Source organism: Balaenoptera physalus, assembly GCF_965194825.1.
Source record: "Balaenoptera physalus genome assembly, chromosome: 8".
NCBI classification, from domain to species: domain Eukaryota; kingdom Metazoa; phylum Chordata; class Mammalia; order Artiodactyla; family Balaenopteridae; genus Balaenoptera; species Balaenoptera physalus.
In genome coordinates this window covers 75,251,722-75,277,415 of record NC_138887.1, presented here as the reverse complement: position 1 = coordinate 75,277,415, position 25,694 = coordinate 75,251,722, and the positions used below count along the sequence as shown (strand labels likewise).

General features: G+C 35.1%; 1 protein-coding gene across 6 annotated transcripts in view; it reads right to left on the bottom strand.

The window, feature by feature from the left end:
• Window positions 1-25,694, bottom strand: part of TAX1BP1 (Tax1 binding protein 1) — a 92,361-nt gene that overhangs the window by 23,282 nt on the left and 43,385 nt on the right. For 4 of the 6 annotated variants that reach the window (XM_082471794.1, XM_082471791.1, XM_082471792.1 and 1 more), the window contains 9 exons: window positions 25,542-25,690; window positions 25,342-25,432; window positions 17,961-18,146; window positions 11,735-11,959; window positions 11,001-11,147; window positions 10,515-10,638; window positions 9,177-9,274; window positions 5,901-6,026; window positions 3,212-3,283 (listed from right to left, as the gene is read on the bottom strand). In XM_082471794.1, coding sequence (XP_082327920.1) covers window positions 3,212-3,283; window positions 5,901-6,026; window positions 9,177-9,274; window positions 10,515-10,638; window positions 11,001-11,147; window positions 11,735-11,959; window positions 17,961-18,146; window positions 25,342-25,432; window positions 25,542-25,690 — 1,218 coding nt within the window. The remainder of the gene's footprint in view (window positions 1-3,211; window positions 3,284-5,900; window positions 6,027-9,176; window positions 9,275-10,514; window positions 10,639-11,000; window positions 11,148-11,734; window positions 11,960-17,960; window positions 18,147-25,341; window positions 25,433-25,541; window positions 25,691-25,694) is intronic. The other 2 variants (XM_082471795.1, XM_082471796.1) reach the window with 1 other exon arrangement.

Below are 25,694 nucleotides of genomic sequence, written 5' to 3'. Positions count from 1 at the left end.
AATTATGGCCCTCACCCAACTATCTGCATGGAACTGAATCCTGACAACAAGTAGTGAGCTCAGAAGTAGATCTATACCCGTGAGACGACTGAGCCCCATCTGACACACTGACTGCAGTCTTGCAAGATGTCTAAAGAGGACCCAGCTAAGCCACACTGGATTCCTGACTCACAGAAACTGCGAGATAACAAATACTGTTTTAAGCCACTACATTTTCAGGTAATTTGCTGTGCAGCATAATTAATACAGTCACCATATTGTTTTCTGTTTGTGATTTCAGCCATTTGTAACACAACAAAATGTACAAATGGTTATAATCATTTAGCACTATCTTTCACTGTTATATATGAAACTTCAAAATAACTATATAAAACATTCTATATATATAATTTTACATATAAATTATATATAAATTTTATATATGAAATATATATTTTTTTATAAATGTAAAATATATAAAAATAAAGTATCTTGATTGCTTCTCTCTAGCATTAGCTATTAACTCCAAGCACAAAATACACTTAGAGCCAGGTTTCTTACCAAAAATGGTTAAGGTACATCCATATTTCAAAAAGTTGTCTTAAGCATTTGGAATATATATTTTGTCAACTTCTTGTCAAATCTGATTAGGTCATCATTGTTTTAACTTTGAAATACACTTGAGGAAAACTCATACTGGAAATAAAAAATCATTTTCTTACTCTTCATTTGTGCTCCTATTGTTTTAATTAGCTTTAATCCACTGTTTATTTGCAGGGATCTTTTTAACCCACTTGTCATTTTTTGTTACCATACACTGAAGGGGGCGAGGGAGAGAGAACAAACACAAGTAACATTTGAACGCGATATACTGACAACCTGGGGTGGGGGGTGGGGGGGAAGGACTTGCAAACAATCTTGAATTCAATTCTATTCTTAATAGGTTTCCTTCTTTTAGTGATATGGCTCTAGCAGTTCTGAAGGTGTGGGATATTGGAATTAGCAAGTAGATTCAATGTATTGACACTATTGGGCACAGGATTCTCACTGTGGAAAAAGTGTACAAATAGGAATTAATGAAGGCAAGGGGAAATTCCCTGGTGGTCCCGTGGTTAGGGCTCCACGCTTCCACTGCTGGGGTTTGATCCCTGGTCAGGGAACTAAGATCCTGCAAGCCACGTGGCACGACCAAAAACAAACACACACACACCAACATCCTTATCCTGATAATCTCTTTCTGTAGTTAGATAAAATTACTGTAATAACGTCTATTAAAAAATGCCTCTTTAAAAAAAAAAAAAAAAGGAAAGGAAAGCAAGGAAGAACCAGTGCGGAATTGGACTAGAACTCATGATGTCTAAAATACACACCTTTCCCAGCTCAGACACTGAAAGGATCTACAAGCAATGAGCACACCTAGGGCCTGTATTTTGGGTTCTAAATACCATTTCCCACTAATAAGCAACCAGAACTCCTTGGAGAAATAAGGACCAGAGCTTCTTCATTGTAAAAAAATGGCCAATTCCAAAGATGAGGGAATAAAGGTATGAGAATACCTTGCAGTGCTAGAAAAAAATTAAGTGCTCAAAAGACCAACAATATCCTTTTGATATTGAGGCAGATCAGGAACCAGCTTGAAGGTAGTATTCCCACTGACCAAATCTCAGACTATGTGAACATCAAAAAAATTCTTAATCCATTGACTAAAAAGAGCTCATATTGATGACTACCAAGTAGGAAGATAAGATGATATGTATTAAGATTAGATTAGATAGACACACAGATGAACACAGACACCCAAATATAAATTAAAAATACAGTTGGCCCTCCATATCTGCCAATGCAGAGCCAGCCAATGCAGAACCCAGGGATACTCAGGGCCGATGGTACTACACCATTTTATATAAGGGACTTCAGCATCCTCCTATTTTGGCATCCTTGGAGGGGTCCTGGAACCAACCCTGAGGATACCAAGGGATGACTGTACATAAATACACACTGTGATATAAAAAACATTTTTGGTCTTGTCCCCAGTTCCTGGCACAGATCTCCTAAAACTTCTGGAATTTCCTGAATGATAGGAGTGTCTTTTGTCATTCATAACAAGCCGCTTTAGACCCTACCTGAATTTATGGCTAACAAGGTGACTCCTAGGTTTACAAAATTCTAATTTTTTCTTAAAAGCTTGAATTTTATCATTGGCAACAAATACTATCAACTGGTTTTCCTTAAAGTAACAGGCTCACTTCCCTTCTTTTCAAGAAAATATCTGCCAAATACCCCAGTCTGAATAACCAAATTTTGTCTATTAGTCATTCTTAAAAATAGAAATGATATGCCATATAAAAAGAGGCTAGTTCAGCTTAGAACTCAATCACACAGTGCTTTACCTTTAAAGGTATTTAATGCCACTTTACTTCATTAGGCAAAAGTGTTTTCCGAGTACTTCCCATTTCATCACACAGAATATTAAAAACACCCCCCAGGGTCAAGCTTCAAGAAAATTAATATTTTACTGTTTCGTGATCTTAAGTGAAACTGTTTTCTATTTTTTTTTTAAACTGTGAACGCATGTTTAGGATGAATACAGTAACTACTAGTGCAGTTTGGTGCCACTGCCTTGATTCAGTATTAATACACCAGCAGTTTTCCCACCACTGCTTTTATACCAACAGTGCAAATGTAACAGAGTAGGGAAAAAAGCAAATACTGTAATATTATGAAAACTGTTTTATCTTTGTAGACCTCTGAAAGGGGATGGGGACCCCCAAAGGACCACAGACCATACTGTGAGAAATGTTGCACTACAGCATATTTTATATTATAAATGTATGCTCTGAATGTTAGGTTACGCTACAAATCATTAAACAACTTCTAAAATGTTTCCTATTACAAAAGAAAACCAGATAAATACATTAGGTATAATTTTAAATTTGTTTACTGTTCTCTTAAATTTGAACACTGTAAAATTGTTTAAATACAAACTATGTAACAAAAATCAAACTAACTTTCAACACTTGAGCATTCTTCTCCTAACAAAATATTTTTAAATATTATTTAACTAAAAACATTTTCCACCTAAGTGTCTTAACACCTGGTTTGTCTTTTCTTTAGTCATTTAACTTTTTAAAAAAAATCACCCTCACATAACTGTAAAATGTGTGTCCCTTCATAAAGCTGTATTATCATTCAGTGTCACATGAAACTTTTTTTTAAGTACACTGTTCAATACCTTCTCCCTGGAGAGGTTTTCCAAATATGAAGTTAGACCATTTATCTCTTTGTCCTTCTCTGCCAATTGAAGCTGAAGAGAGAAAGAAATTATCATTATTTTTCATCATCTACTCTCTCCTTACCCTTCAACAGTTAGTTTATACCATTCTATCAAAATAATTCCTATTACCATATCCATGTATTTTCCTTGTTCTTATTCTTTGACATCTCTGAATTACTTGTCATTATTGACTAACTTCCCTCACTCTTAAAGCTTCTCCCCTGGTTTATGTGAAACTGCACCAACACTGTCATCCTCTCATGCTCTTTTTTAAAAGTCTGCTTCTTCACCATTATAAATATAAGTATTCTCCAAAGTTTCTTCTTTGGCTTCTTCTCTCTACATTCTCTGTAAACTCCCTTTCTTCTACGCCTTCAACAATCATGCTCATATGAATAAATCACAAATATTAACTCATGTGCCACACTCTCTTTCCCAAGATCCAAATCTGCCTTTTTAATTGATGGGTAAACATGTTTTCACTGTTGTCCTTCTGCACTGTAAGGGTAAAATGTCCCAAACCTACTTTTCTACTTTTGTTAACTGATATTATTAATCTCAGAGCCCACTGTGATTGAAGCTAGGAAAGTATATTAAACACTCCTTCTCCTCTTCCTCTACTCCTCAACATTTTCAGTCTCCAAGTCTTTCATTTATTCAACAACTACCCATTATTTGCCTATTACAGCATAAGCAGTATGTATACAAATAAAACTATTCTTCAATGGTTTTTCCCTAAGGCTTTCCTTGATAGATTCAATGGTAGGTGATTGGGGAAGGTATCCAAGGAGATGGCCTTTATCAATTCATTCTAAGAATATTTGTACCTAATTTTCTTACCTTCAAAAACCCTTCCCACCTGTAAATCCTCTCAGTGCTACCAAATTATTTTCATAAAGACCCACTCTGGTTGGGTCCCTTTTCTCCTAGAAAATTCTTAACAGCAAATAGCACCCACATTCCAGTTTAACTCCCCCCAAATCTGGCTTCAACCTATCTTTCACATCTATCTACTCCATCACAGATATTAAAGTCCTATTACTCAAGACTGTCACAGCTCCCAGATTATGCTCTCTACTTTTGACCTCCAAACCTGTAATGCTTTTCCATCTGTTTAGAAAGACGTTTCTTTTTTTCCCAGCTCTGTTTATCCTCCCCTCCTGTTTGGTCTTTTCACAGGTCTAGTTTCTCTGTAATATCTAACTCCTAAATATTCCATTGGAAACAGCCCTAAAGTACTTAGACTTACAGCTTATGTAGAACTTCATCACATTTTGCCTTGTCTCATGGTGTTTGTGTCTAAGCAGCACAAAATAAGGGGAAAGGCACTAAACAAAAAGCCAAGCACCGTTACCAGTTGTACAACCTTAAATATGTTGTTTAATCTCGATGTTAATTTTTATCATTAATGAAATAAAAATACTATTTAGCTTCCCATGGGTTTGAAAGATGATTACCTAGGTTGTGAATGTGAAAGTTTTGAATATCAAGATTACACTTCTAGCACTCCTTACTAGATTATAAACTCCTTAAGCACAGCATTGTGCCTTACTTATATGATCACCCACATAATAGCTAACATAGTGCTTTATATTTAATAGGCTTCAATAAATATGTACTAAATCATTTTTCCTAATCAATCTTCAAAAATAAACTTTCATATAAATTCAGTATTCATACTTTTTAATAATAACAGAAGTTCCCAGGCAATAAAAACAATATTCACAGTGATCCCAGGAACAACAATAACCTCATGAAATAAGTTTCAAAATTTCATTCTGACAGCAGATGAAAGTAAAAAAGGATCAAGCAGTTAAATTACCTTAGCCTGTACCAACCCAAACAAAGTAATTCTTGGTGCCTTTAAGAATGTTATATTTTAAAATTAGATTATAGGTACAATTAGCTATGACAGAGCAAATTTAAATCATTTAGAACTTCCAGGCCTTTAGTCACACACACAAAAAAATGCCAATTATACACACATGCACATACCTTAAAATACTTAAGATTACATTTTATTACTTAGAGGGAAAATGTCTTTCCACTTATTAATTAGCTAGACAGCCTACTAATTTTTTTCTCCAACATTTTTACAAATATCATTTACCATTCAGGCTTGTTTGTTGCCTAGTGTTAAACTGGCAAAAATAATCTTCATTAATTAAGACTGTATTGCTTACTCTGCAGTATCTCATTTAGGATCACAAGTAACACATTTTGGTGATATATTTAAAAACCTTTAAATTTTTTAAATTACTGATCCTATCTTATTACACTCCCAAAAAAAACCACCAAGGCCCTAGAATAATTTTACAAACACATTCACAATTAAGTGAAAAAGGAATATGAAATGATCACTTTCATCTTAAAAACTAAGCATGATTTAAAGATATAATTTCAATAGCCATCTGAATCCGCAAAATGAAAGCCACAATGGCAATGCATATGGGTATCTATTTTCTCAGTTCATAGTTAATGAACTGTATTCAACATAACTAAATACATAGTACATTTTTATCTATACACGAAAATACTATCCCAATTACCCACGTTGAAACTTTACGTTAGATTGACCAAATTATAGATAGCACATTTTCAAAAGTATCAGGTACTATGCCTCAAGTTATACGAATAGTAAACTTACTTTGTAATTCTCTTCTACTTCAGCTAGTTCTAGTTTCACATTTTCAGCAATTTTCACTTGTTCTTTCCATTTCAGCTCCATTTTTGCAAGTTCATCAGCATATTTATTGCATTTTGTTTTCTCATCCTAAATGAAATTAGTATAATTACCAAAAGATTTTAAATCCATATACAGCTAATATCTATACAAACATACTTGTGCTGAATGTTTATTATAACACTGTTGTAAAGGTATAAAAATTGAAATAACCAAAATGTCTGTCAGTGGAAGATTGGACAAATCATTTTATATCCATACAATGGAACAGAATATATTTATTGAAAAAGAACAAAGTGATCTAAAAATTGACAAGGAAAAATGGCAAGATACATTAATTGAAAATATCAAGTTGCAAAAACAGAATATATAGTATAATCCCATTTCTGCTTTAGAAGTTGTTTAACACAATTTTATATGATGTCTATGTAGTATATGTAGAAAAAATAAACCAAATTTATTTATTTTTTTTGGCCACATCACACAGCTAGTGGGATCTTAGTTCCCTGACCAGGGAATGAACCCAGGCCCTCGGCAGTGAAAGCTCGAAGTCCTAACCACTGGACTACCAGGGAATTCCATAAACCAAAATATTAATAGCCCTTATATCTGGGGATCAGGATCATAATGGTACTTTTTACCACCTTTATTCTTTATTTCTGTAACATCATAAGATTTCACAATAAGCACACATTACTTTTGCAAAGGACATAATAAAAATCACATATTTATAATGCTGTTGTTTCCATATATTAATAATTAAAACTGTGGGATTTCCTGATCAAGACAATCTTTAGATGGATTTCTTATACATTGCTCTTCTCTACAACCCAGAATGTTAAAAGAATGGAGTTTTAAAACATGACGAGAAACTTCCCCAGCGGTCCAGTGGTTAGGGCTCCACGCTTCCACTGCAGGGGGCACAGGTTTGATCCCTGGTCAGGGAACTAAGATCCCACAAGCCATGCAACAAGGTCAATAAAAAAAATTTTTTTAATTAAAAAAAAGAAAGAAAAGAAAAAAATATATGCTATAGGCTTTGAGCAATTCAATGGAGAAAAGTCCTTTCAACAAATAATGCTGGATCAATTAAATATCCTTACTATACACACCACACCTCACACCATACACAAAAATAAACTTAAAAATGGTTAACAGGCCTAAAAGAACCTAAGACTACAAAACTTCTAGAAAACAAGAGAAAATCATTACAAGTTGGAGTAGTAAATATTTTCTTAGAACGTACAAAGAACACGTAAACAATAAATTGATAATCTGTACTTCAGCAAAACTAAAACTTTTTCTAAAAACACCATTAAGGAAATAAAAAGGCAAGCCACAGACTGGGAGAAAATATTTACCCCACATATCTGACAAAGGACTTGTATCTGGAATAAAGAACACTTACAACTCAATAATAAGATGAACCAATTTTTAAAATGGCAGAAGATGAACTCACAATAAAAAGGAATAAACTATGCGAAGTAAGTCAGAAAGAGAAAAACAAATACCGTATGCTAACACATATATATGGAATCTAAAAAAAAAAAGTCATGAAGAACCTAGGGGCAAGACAGGAATAAAGACGCAGACCTACTAGAGAATGGACTTGAGGACACGGGGAGGGGGAAGGGTAAGCTGGGACGAAGTGAGAGAGTGGCATGGACATATATACACTACCAAATGTAAAACAGATAGCTAGTGGGAAGCAGCCGCATAGCACAGGGAGATCAGCTCGGTGCTTTGTGACCACCTAGAGGGGTGGGATATGGAGGGTGGGAGGGAGGGAGATGCAAGAGGGAAGAGATATGGGGATATACGTATAACTGATTCACTTTGTTATAAAGCAGAAACTAACACACCATTGTAAAGCAATTATACTCCAATAAAGATGTTAAAATTTTTTTTAATAAATAAAATTTATTTAAAAAAACAAACAAAAAAAGGAATACCAATAATAAGCAACAATATAAACAAATCTCAAAATAACTGTGCTGAAAGGGGACAGGAAAAGAAGAACATACCATATGATTCCATTTATAGAAACGGTGCAGTGGTTAAGAATCCACCTGCCAATGCAGGGGACACGGGTTCGAGCCCTGGGCCGGGAAGATCCCACATGCCGCGGAGCAACTAAGCCCATGAGCCACAACTACTAAGCCTGTGCTCTAGGGTGCGCGCCTAGAGCCCATGCTCCGCAACCTACAACGAAGAGTAGCCCCTGCTCGCCACAACTAGAGAAAGCCTGCGCACAGCAATGAAGACCCAATGCAGCCAAGATAAATAAATGAATAAATTTATCAAAAAAAAGAAAGAAAAAACACTGACACCAATAAAGATATTATATTTTAAAAAAAGACAGTAACATAAAATATTTTAAGTTAATTACTATAATAATATATGAATTTCCTTACATGGCTCTAAAAATTATCCCTCTCCTCTCCACATGAACAGAGAAACAAACACACAAAAAATATTTAATTGAACGAACGAAAAACATACACAAAACATCTTTTCCTCTCTTCCCCAAATCAGGTACAAATAAGAAGCATTTTCCCTTTGTCCTTTAACTACCCCAGGAGTGAATACTACTAGGAAGTTGCAAAACTTATATGTCTGAATAATAGTTTAATATAATCAAAATAATACCATAAAGGCAACCACTCATTTGGGTACCATTCCTTTTTTTCCACTTTACATATATAGTCACTTTAGGATGTGGTGAAAGTCTTTGCTATTATTACAGTAAGTGTAAAAAAGAATACTTCTTTTTTATGCAGTTCAAACATTTTTCATGTATCCTTATCAGAAGAAGAAGACAGAAAATATCCAACCCCAACCTCAATTAATCACTTGCCCATTATCAAGAGAAGGACATCAGGGGAACAGAAAACAATAGTTTTAGGATCGTGGGTTTTTTTTTTTTTTTTTTTTTGCCCATGCTGTGCAGCTTGTGGGATCTTAGTTCCCCGACCAGGGATCGAACCCTGGCCCACGGCAGTGAAAGTGCCGAATCCTAACCAGTGGACCACCAGGGAATTCCCAAGGATCGTGATTTTACACACATGCCTACATGAACAGGTACACAGAACAACCCCCACTTATCATCTCAAAAGTGAAACTAAATATCAGTATATGGGTATAAAAAAGAAACCCTGGGATACCCATCAATCAAAACAATAAGGATAAGCTAAGCCATTACATTTGATAAATCTTTCTCTTACAAGAGAGCTAGCTTACCTGCAAGAGTTGTTTACATTTATTATACTTTTCTGCAGCAATTTCTTTGGTCATTTCAGAGACTTGTCCCTTAGTTAGGTTGTCAAAATCTACCTCAGCTATAACAAGGCAGAAAATTAAAAGATTATTAAAAATTATTTTGATCCTTGTATTATCTTCCTGGTCAGAATAACTTGAGGGTCACTATACTGTGAAATATAATAAATGGAATACTAAAGGAGAGAAACATCTATTTGAAAACATCTATTCATATACTAAACAGAGAAGGACAATATAAACATTAGATGAGAATTTTTTTAAATATTTTTTAATTTTAATTTTTTCATTCAATAATTTTAAAAATCATTATTTTTTTAACTAGCTAAAAATAGTTCTAAAATGGCACAGAAATTGTTCTCTATATACTTAATAGATAAGATATATAGGAAAGCCATACTCTTTGAGAAAACATATTAAATCATTTTTCTAGTCCTTCACTACTATTCAATAAGTCTTTATTAAGTCAATATAACACCTTTCTTGGTACTACACAGGATATATAGAAATGGAAGGCAGGATCCTGTTCTACAGCAGTTGAATCTAAATATTTAATAGTATGGGAAACTTACAATACATTTTAAAAGTCTAAAACACCAATTGCCCCAGACACTACACAATTAAATATACTTTCATGCTCTAGTATTTATTTTTGTTATTGTCAAATCTTTAACAAATGGTGAAAAAAAGACATTAGGACAAGTGAAAACCTAGAGTTAATTTAAATTTTCATGTTGTTCATGTATTCACTATGTCTCTCTAATCTGTTCTGTAAGTTAATAAACTCATAAAATATTTAACTTATCCACCAACAGGTACATTAATGAGGAAAGTACCCTAATGATCCAAAGCAGCCAAAACAAAACAAAAACAAAAAAAAGGCAAGAAGGAGAGAAATATGAATACAATTAAAGGGATTTTTAAGTTTTTCCCCACAGAATTGTACAATTAGTGCCATAAATGGTTCAGAATTCCACAGTGTTAGTAGAATATTAATTAAAAATTCAATTCTTGGCTCTCTTCCTATAGATCAAATACTATAAGCATTTGCACTTACAAACACCAGCTCATTTGATTAACCATGCTCACGAAGATAAATACTAGTTCACACTCACATTTTGTATATTCACCACATGCATGGCTGACTTTTAGACCTTTACTTTCCCTTTGCCTCAATCCCTCACTTAGAAGGATTTTTTTAAAAGCTCCCTAAAATTCTGACACATGGAACAGGCAGTATAAATGAGTATAAATACTTTTCAAGGCAGGACACTTCATACAAAAAGTCTAAAAGATTTTTACCTGTAGAAGGTGGTGGCTTTACATCAAGAGTAGAGGCAGTAGTAGCTGGGTCTGTGTTTATTGAGGCATCATTCACTTTCTGCTGACTCCCAATTTTCTTTGGGAAGATACTATTGTTATTAGCCTATTCAAAATGTTAACAATCAATGGTTAAATGAGTTACATTTCCCTCCTTCAGCAACCACGTATCATATAAATAAATCCTGAAAAGTCCACAAAGCTGCTGCTGTCTTAAAGGCCAACAAAGACTAAAGTTACACACATCACTTTACTAACTGACCTAAATGTTACAAAACAGAACATTTTATTTCTCCAACAAATAAAAATACCAGATTTAAAAAAAATTATCACTACAATATTAGGCCAGTAATGTGAAATGAAGCAGAGAGAAATTATATTCAAAGGGTATAACATTATAAATTTGATTTGTAAACAAAAATATTGATAAAGGAATTATTTTACTGTGATGAATTCAATTATTCTTACTGATTGGTCTGAAAGTTTGTTTATTTGTTTTTGGAGCCTCTGGCATTCCTTGAATTTTTCTTTATAATGATCTGCTGCCATCTGAAGACGAAGTTTCAGATCTTCAACTTCTCTTCTCAGTTCGTGTTCCAGTGTATCAGTCTTTTCCTAAGAGAGAAATAAACTCTTCCTCTAAGAGAAACATAAAAATCTCATATCTCATAATGTAGTAGCAAATCCAACTTTCTTTTCACTTTTTTCTTTCTGGCTCTTAATTTTTATTTGTTTTGCAGTTTTGGCTACTGAGTCACATTAGGTCTCCTAACAAATCCAGCTTTATATTCCTAGGACTAAGGTTCATTAAAAAACAAACAAACAAACAAAAACAAAACACTTGAAAAGAATATTCTATCTCCTGAGAAGCAAGCATCCCCTGTTAAATAACCATAGTACCATTTTATGCAGCTAGTAAATAAGAAATTCTAAACAAAGCAATATATACCTCATACCAGAAAGTTTAATTAACAATAATAGAGCAGTTTTTACTAACGATTAGGAATTTGCTTACAGAAGTTTTTCTTAAAGCCTGCATTAATTTCAACCCAAGAAGTTACAGTGACTAAACAAAATGAATGGCAATTTAAAATTCTGTGACCAGGAATGTGACCTCAATTATTTTAACATAACTCATTCTCTTTCATAAGCTTATCATCAGTTTTTGACTAAAATGGAAATTCAAAATTAACCCGCTTTACCTGGTCTTTTCTCACAGCACTTAGTTTAAGCTCTGCCACTGCATCAGCTAACTGCTTTTTCACGCTCTCATTTTCCAAGCGTGCAGTGTGCAGATCTGCCATCGTCTTATCCCGCACGTTTACAGCATCGCTAAGTTCTTTAGCCAGAAAGACAGCTTCTTGCCGAGTTGCCTGAACCTGTTCCTCTGCTTTACGAAGTTGCTCCTTGAAGAAAACTGTATCTTCCTGAAGAAAGGCAGATAAAATATATTTGTAATTAAACCATTCAAGTAAAAAACAGAAGCAGAAACAATATTTATTCCTATTTCAACAGATCTAAAATTTTAAATTAAATATTGCTTTTCTATTCATGACTTAAAGTATGTATGTCTATAAAAAACTTAAGATGTGACTTTGTTTTAGAGACCCCCATATAACAACCCTATGCATCACTACTATCACTTTATACGTGACAAAACTGAAGTACAGGAAGTCAGGCAACATGACCAATGCTTAGCTAAATAGGGACTCGAATGGAAGCAGAATTCTGTCCCCCAGAATCTCTCCAGCTAGAACTACTGACCCTCATTTTTTATGATAAGCAGTAAAAATAATTACAAAAACTTCTTTGTAACTCCAAAAATGTTGGTTAAAAAAATGTTTCCTATGATCTAACCTAAAACATATACAATATAATATTAATATACCATTACATATTACTATGAAAACATAACACACTTTTTAGTTCTAAAAGAAAAATATCGATATGCAAATAGCAAAGATGAGGCCCTGGGAAAATGAAAAATAATTAGCACCTCTTACCAAACCTAGAAGTATCTTTAAAAAGTTTAAATTGCCATGATAGGGCTTCCCTGGTGGCGCAGTGGTTAAGAATCTGCCTGCCATTGCAAGGAACACGGGTTCGAGCCCTGATCTGGGAAGATCCCACATGCTGCAGAGCAACTAAGCCCGTGCGCCACAACTACTGAGCCTGCGTGCCTGGAGCCCATGCTCCGCAACAAGAGAAGCCACCCCAAGAAGAACCCGCACACCGCAACGAAGAGTAGCCCTCGCTCGCTGCAACTAGAGAAAGCCCACGCACAGCAACAAAGACCCAACAAAGCCAAATAAATAAATAAATAAATTTATAAAAAATAAAATAAAAATTGCCATGATAAAATTATTTCCTTTAATATTAAACAGACATAATGAGCTCAATAAATCTAGTTTATTCAACATTCGGATTTTTATCTCTGTATTAGAAATAGTGTAAACTCAAAAAGTGCAACCCATTCGCGGTTTTTAAATTGTTAGCTCCTTAGAAGGAAATGTAAATGATTATTTATGTAATGCTGGGGTGAAGAAAATCTTTCTAAGTATAACATTAATAGAGCTAATATATAAATGTTATCCGCTTCTATATGTCAGAAGGGAAAAAAGCAAAAAAGAGAACTGGAAGAAAATTATTTGTAATATATTCCAAAAATGTATAATACTCTGATATAAATAGATGTTCTAATCAATAAGAAATGGAATAATTTTAAACCAAAAAAGAAAAAAAAACCCGAAAAAGGAAAAATATGGAGAAAGGCATGAACATGAAATTTCTTTAAAATAAACGGCTATTATACATAGAAAAAATATTCAACTAAAATATTCAAATAAAGAAGGTAAAACAAATACCATTCATCCTCTTTCAAGCTAACAAAGACTGAAAAAAAGTAATGCTCTAATATTTGGATGGTTTAGGAAAACTGGCACATTTACAAACATGTGGGCTCATATAATCTATAAGTGGTAACCATTCTTATCAGATTTTTGAAACAATCATCAACACCTTTTAAAAGCACATGGCTTTTGATCTATCAATTTTATTTTCATGAGTTTCTGATTAAAGAGTATGGACATAAGTTTAGTTTTGCAGGGTTAGTTTTGCAGGGATCCAGTAAAATATTAAGATTATGAAAAATTATTAAAAATCAAATGTCTAAACGGGAATTTATTATAAATAAACTATGATATATCCTCCACACAATGAAAGTCTATGCAACCATTACTAGCAGCAGTAATATGTCATACCCTGTTGATACATTAATTTTTTTGAAAGGCAATTTGAAAATAACTGAAAATTTAAACATTCAACCTGGCAATTGCACTTTGAGGAATTTATTCTACAGATTTATACACATGCTTAGATATCTGTACAAGAATGTTTAGTGCCATCATGCTTATAATACCTAAGGGTTGTACACTAAAACTAAAAACAATTGCACACTACACAGCTGTTAAATAAAAGGAGAGATACTACACAGCTGTTTTTTTTTTTTTGGCCTCACGGCTTGCAGGATCTTAGTTCCAGGGATCGAACCCAGGACCCCAGCAGTGGAAGCGTGGAGTCTTAACTACTGGATCACCAGGGAACTCCCTACAAAGCTGTTCTAATGAATGAGGAAGACCTGTAAGTGTACTCATACTGCAAGATGTCTAGACGTTCCATAAATTTTTTAAAAGTTTTTGTAACACTATATTCTCATTATTTGTTAAAATATAAATGTTGTATGTACATTCACAGATTTCTAGTAAAATTTAAAATTCTATAACAATATATCTGGGAAATGATATGGGTTACTTTTACCTTGTACCCTCACATACTACTCGAATTTTTTTATAACCATGATTTTTGTATTGCTTTTATAATTTTTTAAAAAGTTTTAACAACCAGGTGTCACTTTCTCCAGGTATTTCTATACCTATGCTTTCCTCACAGAAGTCTTGCTTAATAAGTAGCATCTTATTAAATAACAAATAAATAATGAAACACGCTTTTCACCTTCCCATTTGCATCTGCTATATTCAATACCCTGAAAAGTAACCTGGGTCTTAATCATTAATTCTAAATATCATGCACATCTGATGTTTTAAGTGTTACATTAACTGTACCTGAGTGTATTTATTAGCAAACTACTAAAAACCAAATAATACTCCATCCATAAAAGTTAATGACTAAATCAAGGTAAATCTAAACAATGTAGTATTACACAGCCATTTTTTTAAAAATTAGGAAGATCTCTATGAACTGCTAGGGAATGATTTTCAGTCTATACTGTTCAATGAAAAAAAAGCAAAGTGAAAAGGAGTATAAATAGCATGGCACTTTTAAGAAAGAAGGGGATAGAGAAGGGTGTGTGCGTGCACACACATACACCAAGCTTATTTTTGCAAAAACAAACATAAGAAGAAAAAACTGAAAACTAATGAAAATGTTTACCTATGGGTACAGGTAAGAAAGGAGTTTCTTAGGGAAGAGTATATTTTTTTGTTTCATTTTGACTTGTGAACGATACAACTATTTTACATATTCAAAAAATAAAATTAAAGGAAAATGTCAGGAGAAAACAAAAAAAACTGAACTGTATTACAAATTCATAACATAAATATGTTAAAAAAATTAATTCAAGTAACCTTTGAACATGGTACTCTGTACATCCTTAGTGAAATATATTCTAAGATAAAAGAGCTGGAAAAGATCTTATTTAGTAGACATACTGTTGGAAGTGGCATTAATATAATAATTCTGAAACTACTGGTATGTATAGCTGGTTAGAAAACATGAATAGATATAATGTTTTGGAGACAAGGGTTCTCACACTGGGAGAAGAGATACATAAATATGTAATGGAGGAAGATAAGGAAGAACCCTAGGAGATACTGAATTTGAACTGGAGATATCAATATAAATTTAAGACTTAAAATGTCTGTCTATTGAAAGTGCAAAGTAGCAAAAGGATCCAGTTCTTGGCTTCAAAATACCCTTCTCTAATGAAAAAAATCAGGCTCTTTGGAGAAATGGGTAATACCAGATCTGGGGCAGAACCTAAAACTGTAATACACAGTTCTACCACAAAACAAGGAAGTATTCAAAGCATTAGGGGGACATATCAGAAAGACACAAGAGCAGGTTTGAGAAGGTTCCCCCCTAGCTAAATATAGGACAATTTGAGTATGAAAAAAAATAATGATGAGGTATAACAGGGGTCCCCAACTCCCAGCCACAGACCATTAGCAGTCCAAGGCCTGTCAGGAACCGGGCCACACAGCAGGAGGTGAGCGGCAGGCAAGCGAGCGAAGCTTCATCTGTATTTAGTCACTCCCCATCGCTCGCATTACCACCTGAGCTCTGCCTCCTGTCAGATCAGCAGCAGCATTAGCTTCTCATAGGAGTGCGAACCCTACTGTGAACTGCGCATGCGAGGGATCTAAGAATTGCGTGCTCCTTATGAGAATCTAATGCCTGATGATCTGAGGTGGAGCTGAGGCGCTGATGGTAGCTCTGGGGAGTGGCTGCAAATACAGATTATCATTAGCAGAGAGGTTTGACTGCACAGACACCACAATAAATCAACTGCTTGCAGACTCATATCAAAACCCTATCAGTGCGTGGCAAGTGACAATGAAGCTGCATCTTACAGAGTAGACTGGACATAAGCAACACACTTCAGATGTCACTGTCTCCCATCACCCCCAGATGGGACCATCTAGCTGCAAGAAAACAAGCTCTGGGCTCCCACTGATTCTGCATTATGGTGAGCTGTATAATTATTTCATTATATATTACAGTGTAATAATAATAGAAATAAAGTGCACAACAAATGTAATGTGCTTGAATCAGCCCAAAACCATCCCATCCCCACCCCGCGGAGGAAAAACTGTCTTCCATGAAACCGGTCCCTGGTGCCAAAAAGGTTGGGGACCGCTGATGTACAATATACTGAACAAAAAAGAATGAGTCTATAGTGATATAAAAAAAGGGGAGAGGGCAAGAGGGAACCACCTCATTATAATAAAAGAATACCTACTAATAAACATAAAAGGTATGACAGAATTTTTAAAATCACCATTTTGCAATCATTAATTTAATAACTGAGGCAGGTAAGGATCATCAAGGGATAAAAAACACTGGGTCAAAGAGTACTGGGGAGTAGGATGTTCACATGATCTCGAAGTATTACCCCACAGATTACTCAATAATCACAAAGAGAGAAAGGCACCAATATATGGAGAGACAACCAGACATAACTTTAAACACATGATTAAACCTAATAATATCAGCAAGAATGGAATTGATATTACATGACTTTTGATGTGATTGCACCAGAATATACAAAACATCCTCTACACCTTTTCTTGCCAAAAATCTTTGACCTGAATCTAGTCATGAGGAAACAGACAAATCTAGATTATGGAATATACTCTCAGACAAGCCTGAATTCTTAAAAAATATCAATGTCATAAAAGACAAATGGTATAGGGACACTGTTCTAGATCAAAGCAGACCAAGAACACAACAATAATCATTAATGTGTGATCTCTGACTACCGGGGATCAAGCAATTTTAAAGGTTATACAGGGCTTCCCTGGTGGCGCAGTGGTTAAGAATCCGCCTGCCAATGCAGGGGACACGGGTTCAAGCCCTGGTCCGGGAAGATCCCACATGCCGCAGAGCAACTAATCCCGTGCGCCACAACTACTGAGACTGCGCTCTAGAGCCCACAAGCCACAACTACTGAGCCCGCGTGCCACAACTATTGAGCCCGCGTGCCACAACTACTGCGCCCGCGTGCCACAACTACTGAAGCTCGTGTGCCTAGAGCCCGTGCTCCACAACGAGAGAAGCCACCGCAATGAGAAGCCTGCGCACCGCAACGAAGAGTAGCCCCCTCTCGCCGCAACTAGAGAAAGCCCACGCGCAGCAACGGAGACCCAATACAGCCAAAAATAAATAAATAAGATAAATAAATTTATAAAAAAAAAAAAGAAAGCAAAAGCAAAAATACATGTGGGACAATTTGAATGTGGACTAAAACTATATACGAGCATGAATATTATCATATCAATATAAAATTCCTTAGATGTCATAATGGTATTACGGTTATACAGAAGAATGTACTTGTTAATAAGAGAGACATGCTAAAGTATTTAGAGTGAAATGTCATAATGCCTGCAACTGACTTCCAAATGGCTGGGGTGGGGAGGAGAAGGCATATAAATGGGGGAGATAAAGATAGCAAAATATTTAAGGATATATATGTATTCATTTTTCTGTTCTTTCAACTCTTCTATAAGTTTGAACTTTTTCCAAAAAAGAAGCTGGGGGAGGAAAGATTAAAAATAAAAACGACCATACTGTATACGTTTAATACAGATAATATTTTACAATCTTCAAATACATTATTGCAAAAGTACTTACCTTAGTTGAGGTTGTAAGCAAGAAAGCCCTTTGTAGATTCTCCTTTTCAGCCAAACAGAACTGCAGTCTGCTAATCTCTTCTTTGAAATGAGTAATCATGTTTTCTTTGTTCCCATCTAAATTCTTTAAAGTCTGGACCTCTGACACAAGCTTGGTATTTTCTATTTCTGTATTCTTCAAATGTACCTGAAACAATGCTTGAAAATGTCAAGAATATTCTTTCTAACTCTATAACCTAAGTTACTCAAAGTTTAAAATATTACTATTTATCTCTAACCCAAATATGATCCAAGAGAAGGGAAGACTCACTAGACGAGAAGTCAGGAGACCCAAATTCTGCCAAATGACTAGCCAAGTACGTGGGAGCAGAACACAGCTTTTCTGAGTTTTGTTGTTGTTGTGTTAGTTTTCCAAAGAGATTAATTCTAAGGTCTAACACTACTTGATCTCTGAAGTCTTTTCCTTTGATGATTTTAAGTTAGTTCTCTTTAAAATTACAAATGAACTTAGTTGTTCTTTTGCGGAAACATTATGTTACAGGCATATTCATATATAAAGGCATGACCAGATTCTGGAAAACTAAAGGAATACATTCAAGAACATCTTAAGCAATTCAACTTTTTGCTTATGAAAAAATACTATGTCATTTACTTCCTGTGTGCCTAAAAATATATTTGTTGATTAATTAACCCAACTATATTGATTTTTCCAGGAACTTTGGCTGCTGTTGTTCATAGCATATATACAAATCAAATTCCATAACTGAAATTATAAAGAGTACAAGTATCTGGTTTCCACTATAAAGAGTATCTTGCTTTGGTTAAGAGCATCAAAGAGAAATGAATTAACATACTTCTTGCACTTTACTCTTTAAATGTATGGAATGCTGAAGACTAATTCCTGTTCACAAGGATAGACTATAACTCCAGACAATCTAAAGGCATCAGCAGCCAAGGCCTTTGCAGCATCACTTTAAAAACACTACCCAATTTTCATAATCATCAGCTCATGAAAGCATTTTTTACCAACCCCTCTAAATTCTGTTAGGCCAGGGATGGGTCACATGATCCAACAGGGGTTACAGGAGAGAGGCAAAGGAAACTATTTGGTTACTCATGAGAACAATTTGAAAGGGAAAGTGTTTCTGAGATTAACAGTATAGTAGGTCTTATCACACTTGGTAAGTGGAATCTCCTTGCCAAAAAAACACGCAACAAAAATCCCTAGGGAAGTTTTACTTCCAATTTTCGGGATACATGCATATAAATGAAATACTGTTCAGGACAGTGGGAGGTTGGGAGAGAGTGTATTCAAATGGAAATTTCAGAGTCACTTTGATCCCAACTGCTAATTCTTACAGAAAACAGGCGATATTAGCACACTGTAAAAGAATAAACCCCCAAGACACCTCGTTCTTTCCCTTCCTCCCTCCCAAGTCTTATGCAAAGGACTCGTCACTCAGGTGTACAACAGAGACACACAAAATCTTTGCAGAAAGTAAGAAAAAAGGAATATAAGGAATAAATAATTTAGAGCAGTAAAAGAAAAATAAATTCTGGATTTACCCTAAAATGTACTTGTCAACCCTCTACAAAACATTGGAAGTACTGTTTCTCAGGATAGAAGAGAGAAAAGAAAGGCAGGATGGAAAGGTGACAGCTTCAGGGAAAAGTTTTCCTCTTTCCAAAATAAGTCATTCTAATTATCATTACACCTCTCAAGCATCAAACCAGGTAAGTAAAGTAAGTAAACGAGGTCCTGGTTTACTTAGGACCTTCTTAAACCCTTCCCGATACTAACTAGTATACCTTCAGAATTCATTTTATTTAATTTATTATTGAATTAAAATGACTGAAAACATAGACATTCTATTTACCTAATTATCTCTCACTGTTCTAACAGAGAAACAACATGGAAAGTACTTAATTATCCACAGAGAAATAATGCCCAGGCCTTTTCCTGGCACAAAACTGAAACATTATCACTGCAATTCATAGTAACATTAAATAAAAAATTATTACAGATGCAAAATCTTCATTTAGTTAAAAAATCCTTTATAACTTTAAAAAACTGCATTTGGAAGTAGTTTTCAAAACAAACAAAAACAAAACAAAGACACTGTATCCAACTGTATCAATTCTTTCTCTAGATATCTGTATTACTTCCTTTTTTCACAAAATCTTGTTCAAAAACCAAACATTATACCTGGGCACTTTTCCTTAGAATCAAACCATAAAATCATCCACCAGTGAGTCTTCACTATTTTCCTTCCTATTCTGGGGGAGACACACACACACACACACACAGACTCACGCTCTGGGGATGGTTGTTCCAAGAAACAGAATGGGTATAACCCATGACATGCAAAATGTTCCTATCTATGCTCTGCAATGAGGTGCACAGTGGACTCAAATTTTTTTATTTTAAAGACAAAAAATTTTAAAGACTAAAGAAACATTAACCATCCCCCAAAATAAGAAGGAAATTACTGTAGCTTTGTGGTACGGTTTGAAATAAGGGAGCATGACACCTCCAGCTTTGTTCTTCTCAAGATTGTTTTGGCTATTCAGGGTCTGTTGTGTTTCCATACAGATTTTAGAATCATTTGTTCTAGTTCTGTGAAAAACACCATAGATATTTTAATAGGGATGCACTGAATCTGTAGATTGCCTTGGGTAGTATGGTCATTTTAACAACGTATATTCTTCCAATCCATAAGCACAGCATATCTTTCCATTTGTTTGTGTCATCTTTAATTTCTTTCATCAATGTCTCATAGTTTTCCCACTACAGGGCTTTTAACTCCTTAGATTTTTTCCTATTTTATTCTTTTTGATTGTAAATGGGATTGTTTTCTTAATTTCTCTTTCCGAGAGTTTGCTGTTAGTATATAGAAATGCAACAGATTTCTGTATATTAATTTTGTACCTTGCAACTTAACCAAACTCATTGAGGAATAGTAGTTTTTTGGTGGCATCTTTAGGATTTTCTGTATATAGTATCATGTCATCTGCAAACAGTGACAGTTCTACTACTTCCTTTCCAATTTGGATTCCTTTTCTTTCTTTTTCTTGTCTGACTGCTGTGACTAGGACTTCCAATACTATGTGGAATAAACGTAGTCAGAGTGCGCATCCTTGTCTTGTTTCTGATCTTAGAGGAAGTGCTTTCAAGCTTTTCTCCATTGAGTATGTTACGATGTTAGCTGTGGGCTTGTCATATATGGCTTTTATTATGTTGAGGTATGTTCTCTCTATACGCACTTGAGGTTTTATCACAAATGAATGCTGAATTTTGTCAAAAGCTTTTTCTGCATCTACTGAGATGATCATATGATCTTTATCCTTCAATTTTTTAATGCAGTATATCACATTAACTATACTTTGTATATTACAAAGCTACAGTAATCAAAACAGTATGGTACTGCACAAAAACAGACACATAGGACTTCCCTCGTGGTCCAGTAGTTAAGACTCCAGCTTCCACTGCAGGGAGCATGGGTTCGATTCCTGGTCAGGGAAATAAGATCCCACATGCCTCGAGGCACACCGCCCCACCCCCCCAAAAAAAAAACTTTGGGACTTCCCTGGTGGTACAGTGGTTAAGAATCCACCTGCCAATGCAGGGGACACGGGTTAGATCCCTGGTCCAGGAAGATCCCACATGCCGCGGAGCAACTGAGCCCGTGCACCACAACTACTGAGCCTGTGGTCTAGAGCCCGTGTGCCACGACTACTGAAGCCCACGCACCTAGAGCCTGTGCTCTGCAACAAGAGAAGCCACCACAATGAGAAGCCCGCACACCGCAACAAAGACCCAAAGCAGCCAAAAATTAAAAAAAAAAAAAAAAAAAAGACAGACACATAGATCAATGGACAGAACAGAAAGCCCAGAAATGAACCCACACTTATATAAGCAATTTATCTATGACAAAGGAGGCAAGAACATTACAACAGGAAAAAGACAACCTCTTCAATAAATGGTATTGGGAAAACTGGACAGCTACATGCAAAATCAACAAACTGAACTACTTTATCACACCATATATAAACTCAAAATGGATTAAAGACTTAAATGTAAAACCTGAAACCATAAAACTTCTAGAAGAAAACATAGGCAGTACGCTTTTTGACATCAGTCTTAGCAATATTTTTTTGGATGTGTCTCCTCAGGCAAGGGAATCAAAAGCAAAAATAAAACAAATGGGACTACATCAATCTAAAAAGCTTTTGCCCAGCAAAAGAAACTGTCAACAAAATGAAAAGGGCACCTACTGCATGGGAGAAGATATTTGCAAGTGATATATCCAACCAACATGGAGTTAATATCTAAAATATACAAAGAACTCATACGACTCAACATCAAAAACACAAGCCCAATTAAAAAATGGGCAGAGAACCTGAACAGACATTTCTCCAAAGAAGACACACAGATGATCAACAGGCAAATGAAAAGGTGTTCAACATCACTAATCATCAGGAAAATAGAAATCAAATACCACCTCAATGAGATATCACCTGACACCTGTCAGAATGGCTACTATCAAAAAGACAACAAATAACAAGTGTTGGCAAGAATGTGGAGAAAAGGGAACCCCCCCCTGCACTGTTAGTGGGAATGTAAATTGGTGCAGTCACTATGGAAAACAGTATGGAGGTTCCTCAAAAATTTAAAAATAGGGACTTCCCTGATGGTCCAGTGGTTAAGACTCTGTGCTCCCAATGCAGGGAGCACAGGGTTGATCCCTGGTTGGGGAACTAAGATGCCGCACAGTGCGTCCTTAAAAAAAAAAAAAAGTTAAAAATAGAACCATATGATCCAGCAATTCCATTCCTGGGTATTTCTCTGAAGAAAACAAAACACTAATTTGAGAAGCTATAAGCACCCCTATGTTGCAGCATTACCTACAATAGCCAAGATATGGAAGCAACCTAAGTGCCCATCAATTTTTTTTTAAATTAGAGTATAGTTGCTTTACAATATTGTGTTAGTTTATATTGTACAGCAAAGTGAATCAGCTATACGTATACAATTATCCCCTCTTTTTTGGATTTCCTTCTCATTTAGGTCACCACAGAGCATTGAGTTCCCTGTGCTATACAGTAGGTTCTCATTAGTTATCTATTTTATACATAGTGTCAATAGTGTATATATGTCAATCCCAATATCCCAATTCATCCCGCCTCATGCCCATCAATAGATGAATGGATAAAGGAGACGTGGTGTGTACATACATACACATAAACAAACACACACACACACACACACACACACACACACACTGGACTATTACTCAGCCATAAAAAAGAAAAACCTTGCCATCTGCAACAACATGGACAGACCTAGATGGTATTATGCTAAGTGAAATAAGTCAAAGATAAATATCATATTATTTCACTTACATGTGGAATCTAAAAAACAAAACAAATGAACAAACATAAAAAAGAAACAGAGTCACAGATGAAGAGAACAAACAAGTGGTTGCTGGATTGCGGGGGGAGGATGAGAGAAACAGGAGAGGAAGATTAAGAGGTACAAATTTCTAGTTACAAAATAAAATCAGTCACAGGTATGAAGTGTACAGCATGGGGAATATAGTCAATAATTATGTAATACCTTTGTATAGTGACAGGTGGTAACTAGGCTTACTGTGGTGATCATTTTGAAATGTATAGAAATATCAAATCACTATGCTGTGCACCAGAAACTAAATTCAGTTGTGTGTAGGTCAACTAAACTTCACAAACAAACTCGTGAAAAAAGAGATCAGATTTGTGGTTACCTGAGTGAGGCAGAGGGTGGGTGGGAGGGGGGAATTATGAAAGTAATCAAAAGGTACAAACTTCCAGTTCTAAGATAAGTAAGTACTAGGGATGTAATGTACAGCATGATAACTAAAATTAACACTGCTGTATGTTATATATTGATATGAAAGTTATTAAGAGAGTAAATCCTTAGAGTTCTCATTACAAGGAAAAAAAATCTTTTAGTTTATATCTATATGAGATGATGAATGTTCACTAAACTTACTGTGGTCATCATTCCATGCCGTATACAAGTCAAATCATTATGCTGTACACTAGAAACTTACACAATGCTACATGTCAATTATATCTCAATAAAAATGGAAGAAAAAAGAGGTGATCCTCAGAACAGATTTGGAATTTCGTACTTGGGTACCCAATGTTGGTATCTAGCTTATCAATGTATATAAATAAATGAATAGTTATTTTTTAAACACAAGGAGGAAAAAACCCACTGGTAATACAATAAATCATATTTTAGTTTCTTAGTGCAAATTGAGACTCTCAAATACTGAATATATGCAGAGTTTTATGTTTTACCTTTAATATATACCATATTATCAATATATAAATGAGTACTGTCCTTTTCTAATCTAACAAAGAGATTGAATCTATCCAAATAATACTGACTTAGCTCAGACTGTTCTTGAAATTCCTCATCTGGAACTTCCTTCAGGAACTGCTATGAGCCACTTAAAATAACTAAGTCCCAATACGCATCCACAACATTATTGACAACTAAAGCTCACTACCCTACTTCAGAGTCACTTAAAAAGGAAAGGAGGAAAAACTTCAAAAGGTGAAGATTTGTCAACAGGATCTTTTTTAAAATGACAGTCTCCGAATATTATTCCAAAAGGCAAACTCCAAAACATGATCATCACTGAAGTAAATTAATGCTCTCCTTAAGGTTTATATATTCTTAAAAGGGGAAAATAATTAGTTGCACAAATTCTGATAAACAGGTATCTTGTTACCATTACAACTCTTTGACTTATTATACATTACCTGCTAAGTATCTAAAACACCAGCAATTTAATTCCCTGAAAACTAACTTTTAGGGACTATACACAATGAGGTAGCTTTAAAATATACTCCCAAAACCTTTGATTCTCCTCTCTTAAAGAAGTGGAGCCTAATTCCCTTCTCCTGTGTATCAGCTGGAGTGACTTGCTTCTAATTAACAAGATAAAGAAGAAGCATCAGCGTACAACTTGGAGACCAGGTCATAAAATGCACTGACTTCCTCCTTGCTCTCTCTTGTATAGCTCACTCTGAGGGAAGCTGGCTGCCATATTGTGAGAACATCCAAGCAGCCACTAAGAGGCAACATTCCAAGAAACTGAAGGGCCTCCTGCCAAAAGTCATGTGAGTGAGCCACTTTGACAGCAGGTTCTCTAGTTCTAATTGAGCCTTTAGCTGACTGCAGCCCTTGCCAACATCCTGACTGCAACTACACAAGAGACCCTAAGCAAGAACCACTCAGCTAAGCTGCTCCCAAATTCCTGACCACTAAGTTTTAGGGTAACATGTTACACAGCAAAAGATAACTAATAAAAATGTAAAGAATAAATTACCTTATAAAGTTCCTTCTCATCCTTTTCTGTCTTCAATTGACATTCAAGCTGTTCTCTTTCATATTGTGCCTTTCTGAGTTTGTCCTTTAAACTGAGTTAAAGTCAAATAACGTTAACAATAACTTTTAACATAAGTCAAAAACAACTTTCTAATAACAGTTTTAAAACACGAAGATACTTTTTTAAAGCATCGGGAATACCTGTCTAATTCAGTTTCTTTTTCAATCGCTTTATGTGTGACTGACACAATATCTTCCTCAAGCTGGAGGGCTTTGGATGTAGCATCATTGTATCTCTTCTTAAATTCTTCATTTTCCATTTTTAAACTTTGTGAGACTTCAAAAAGAACCTTA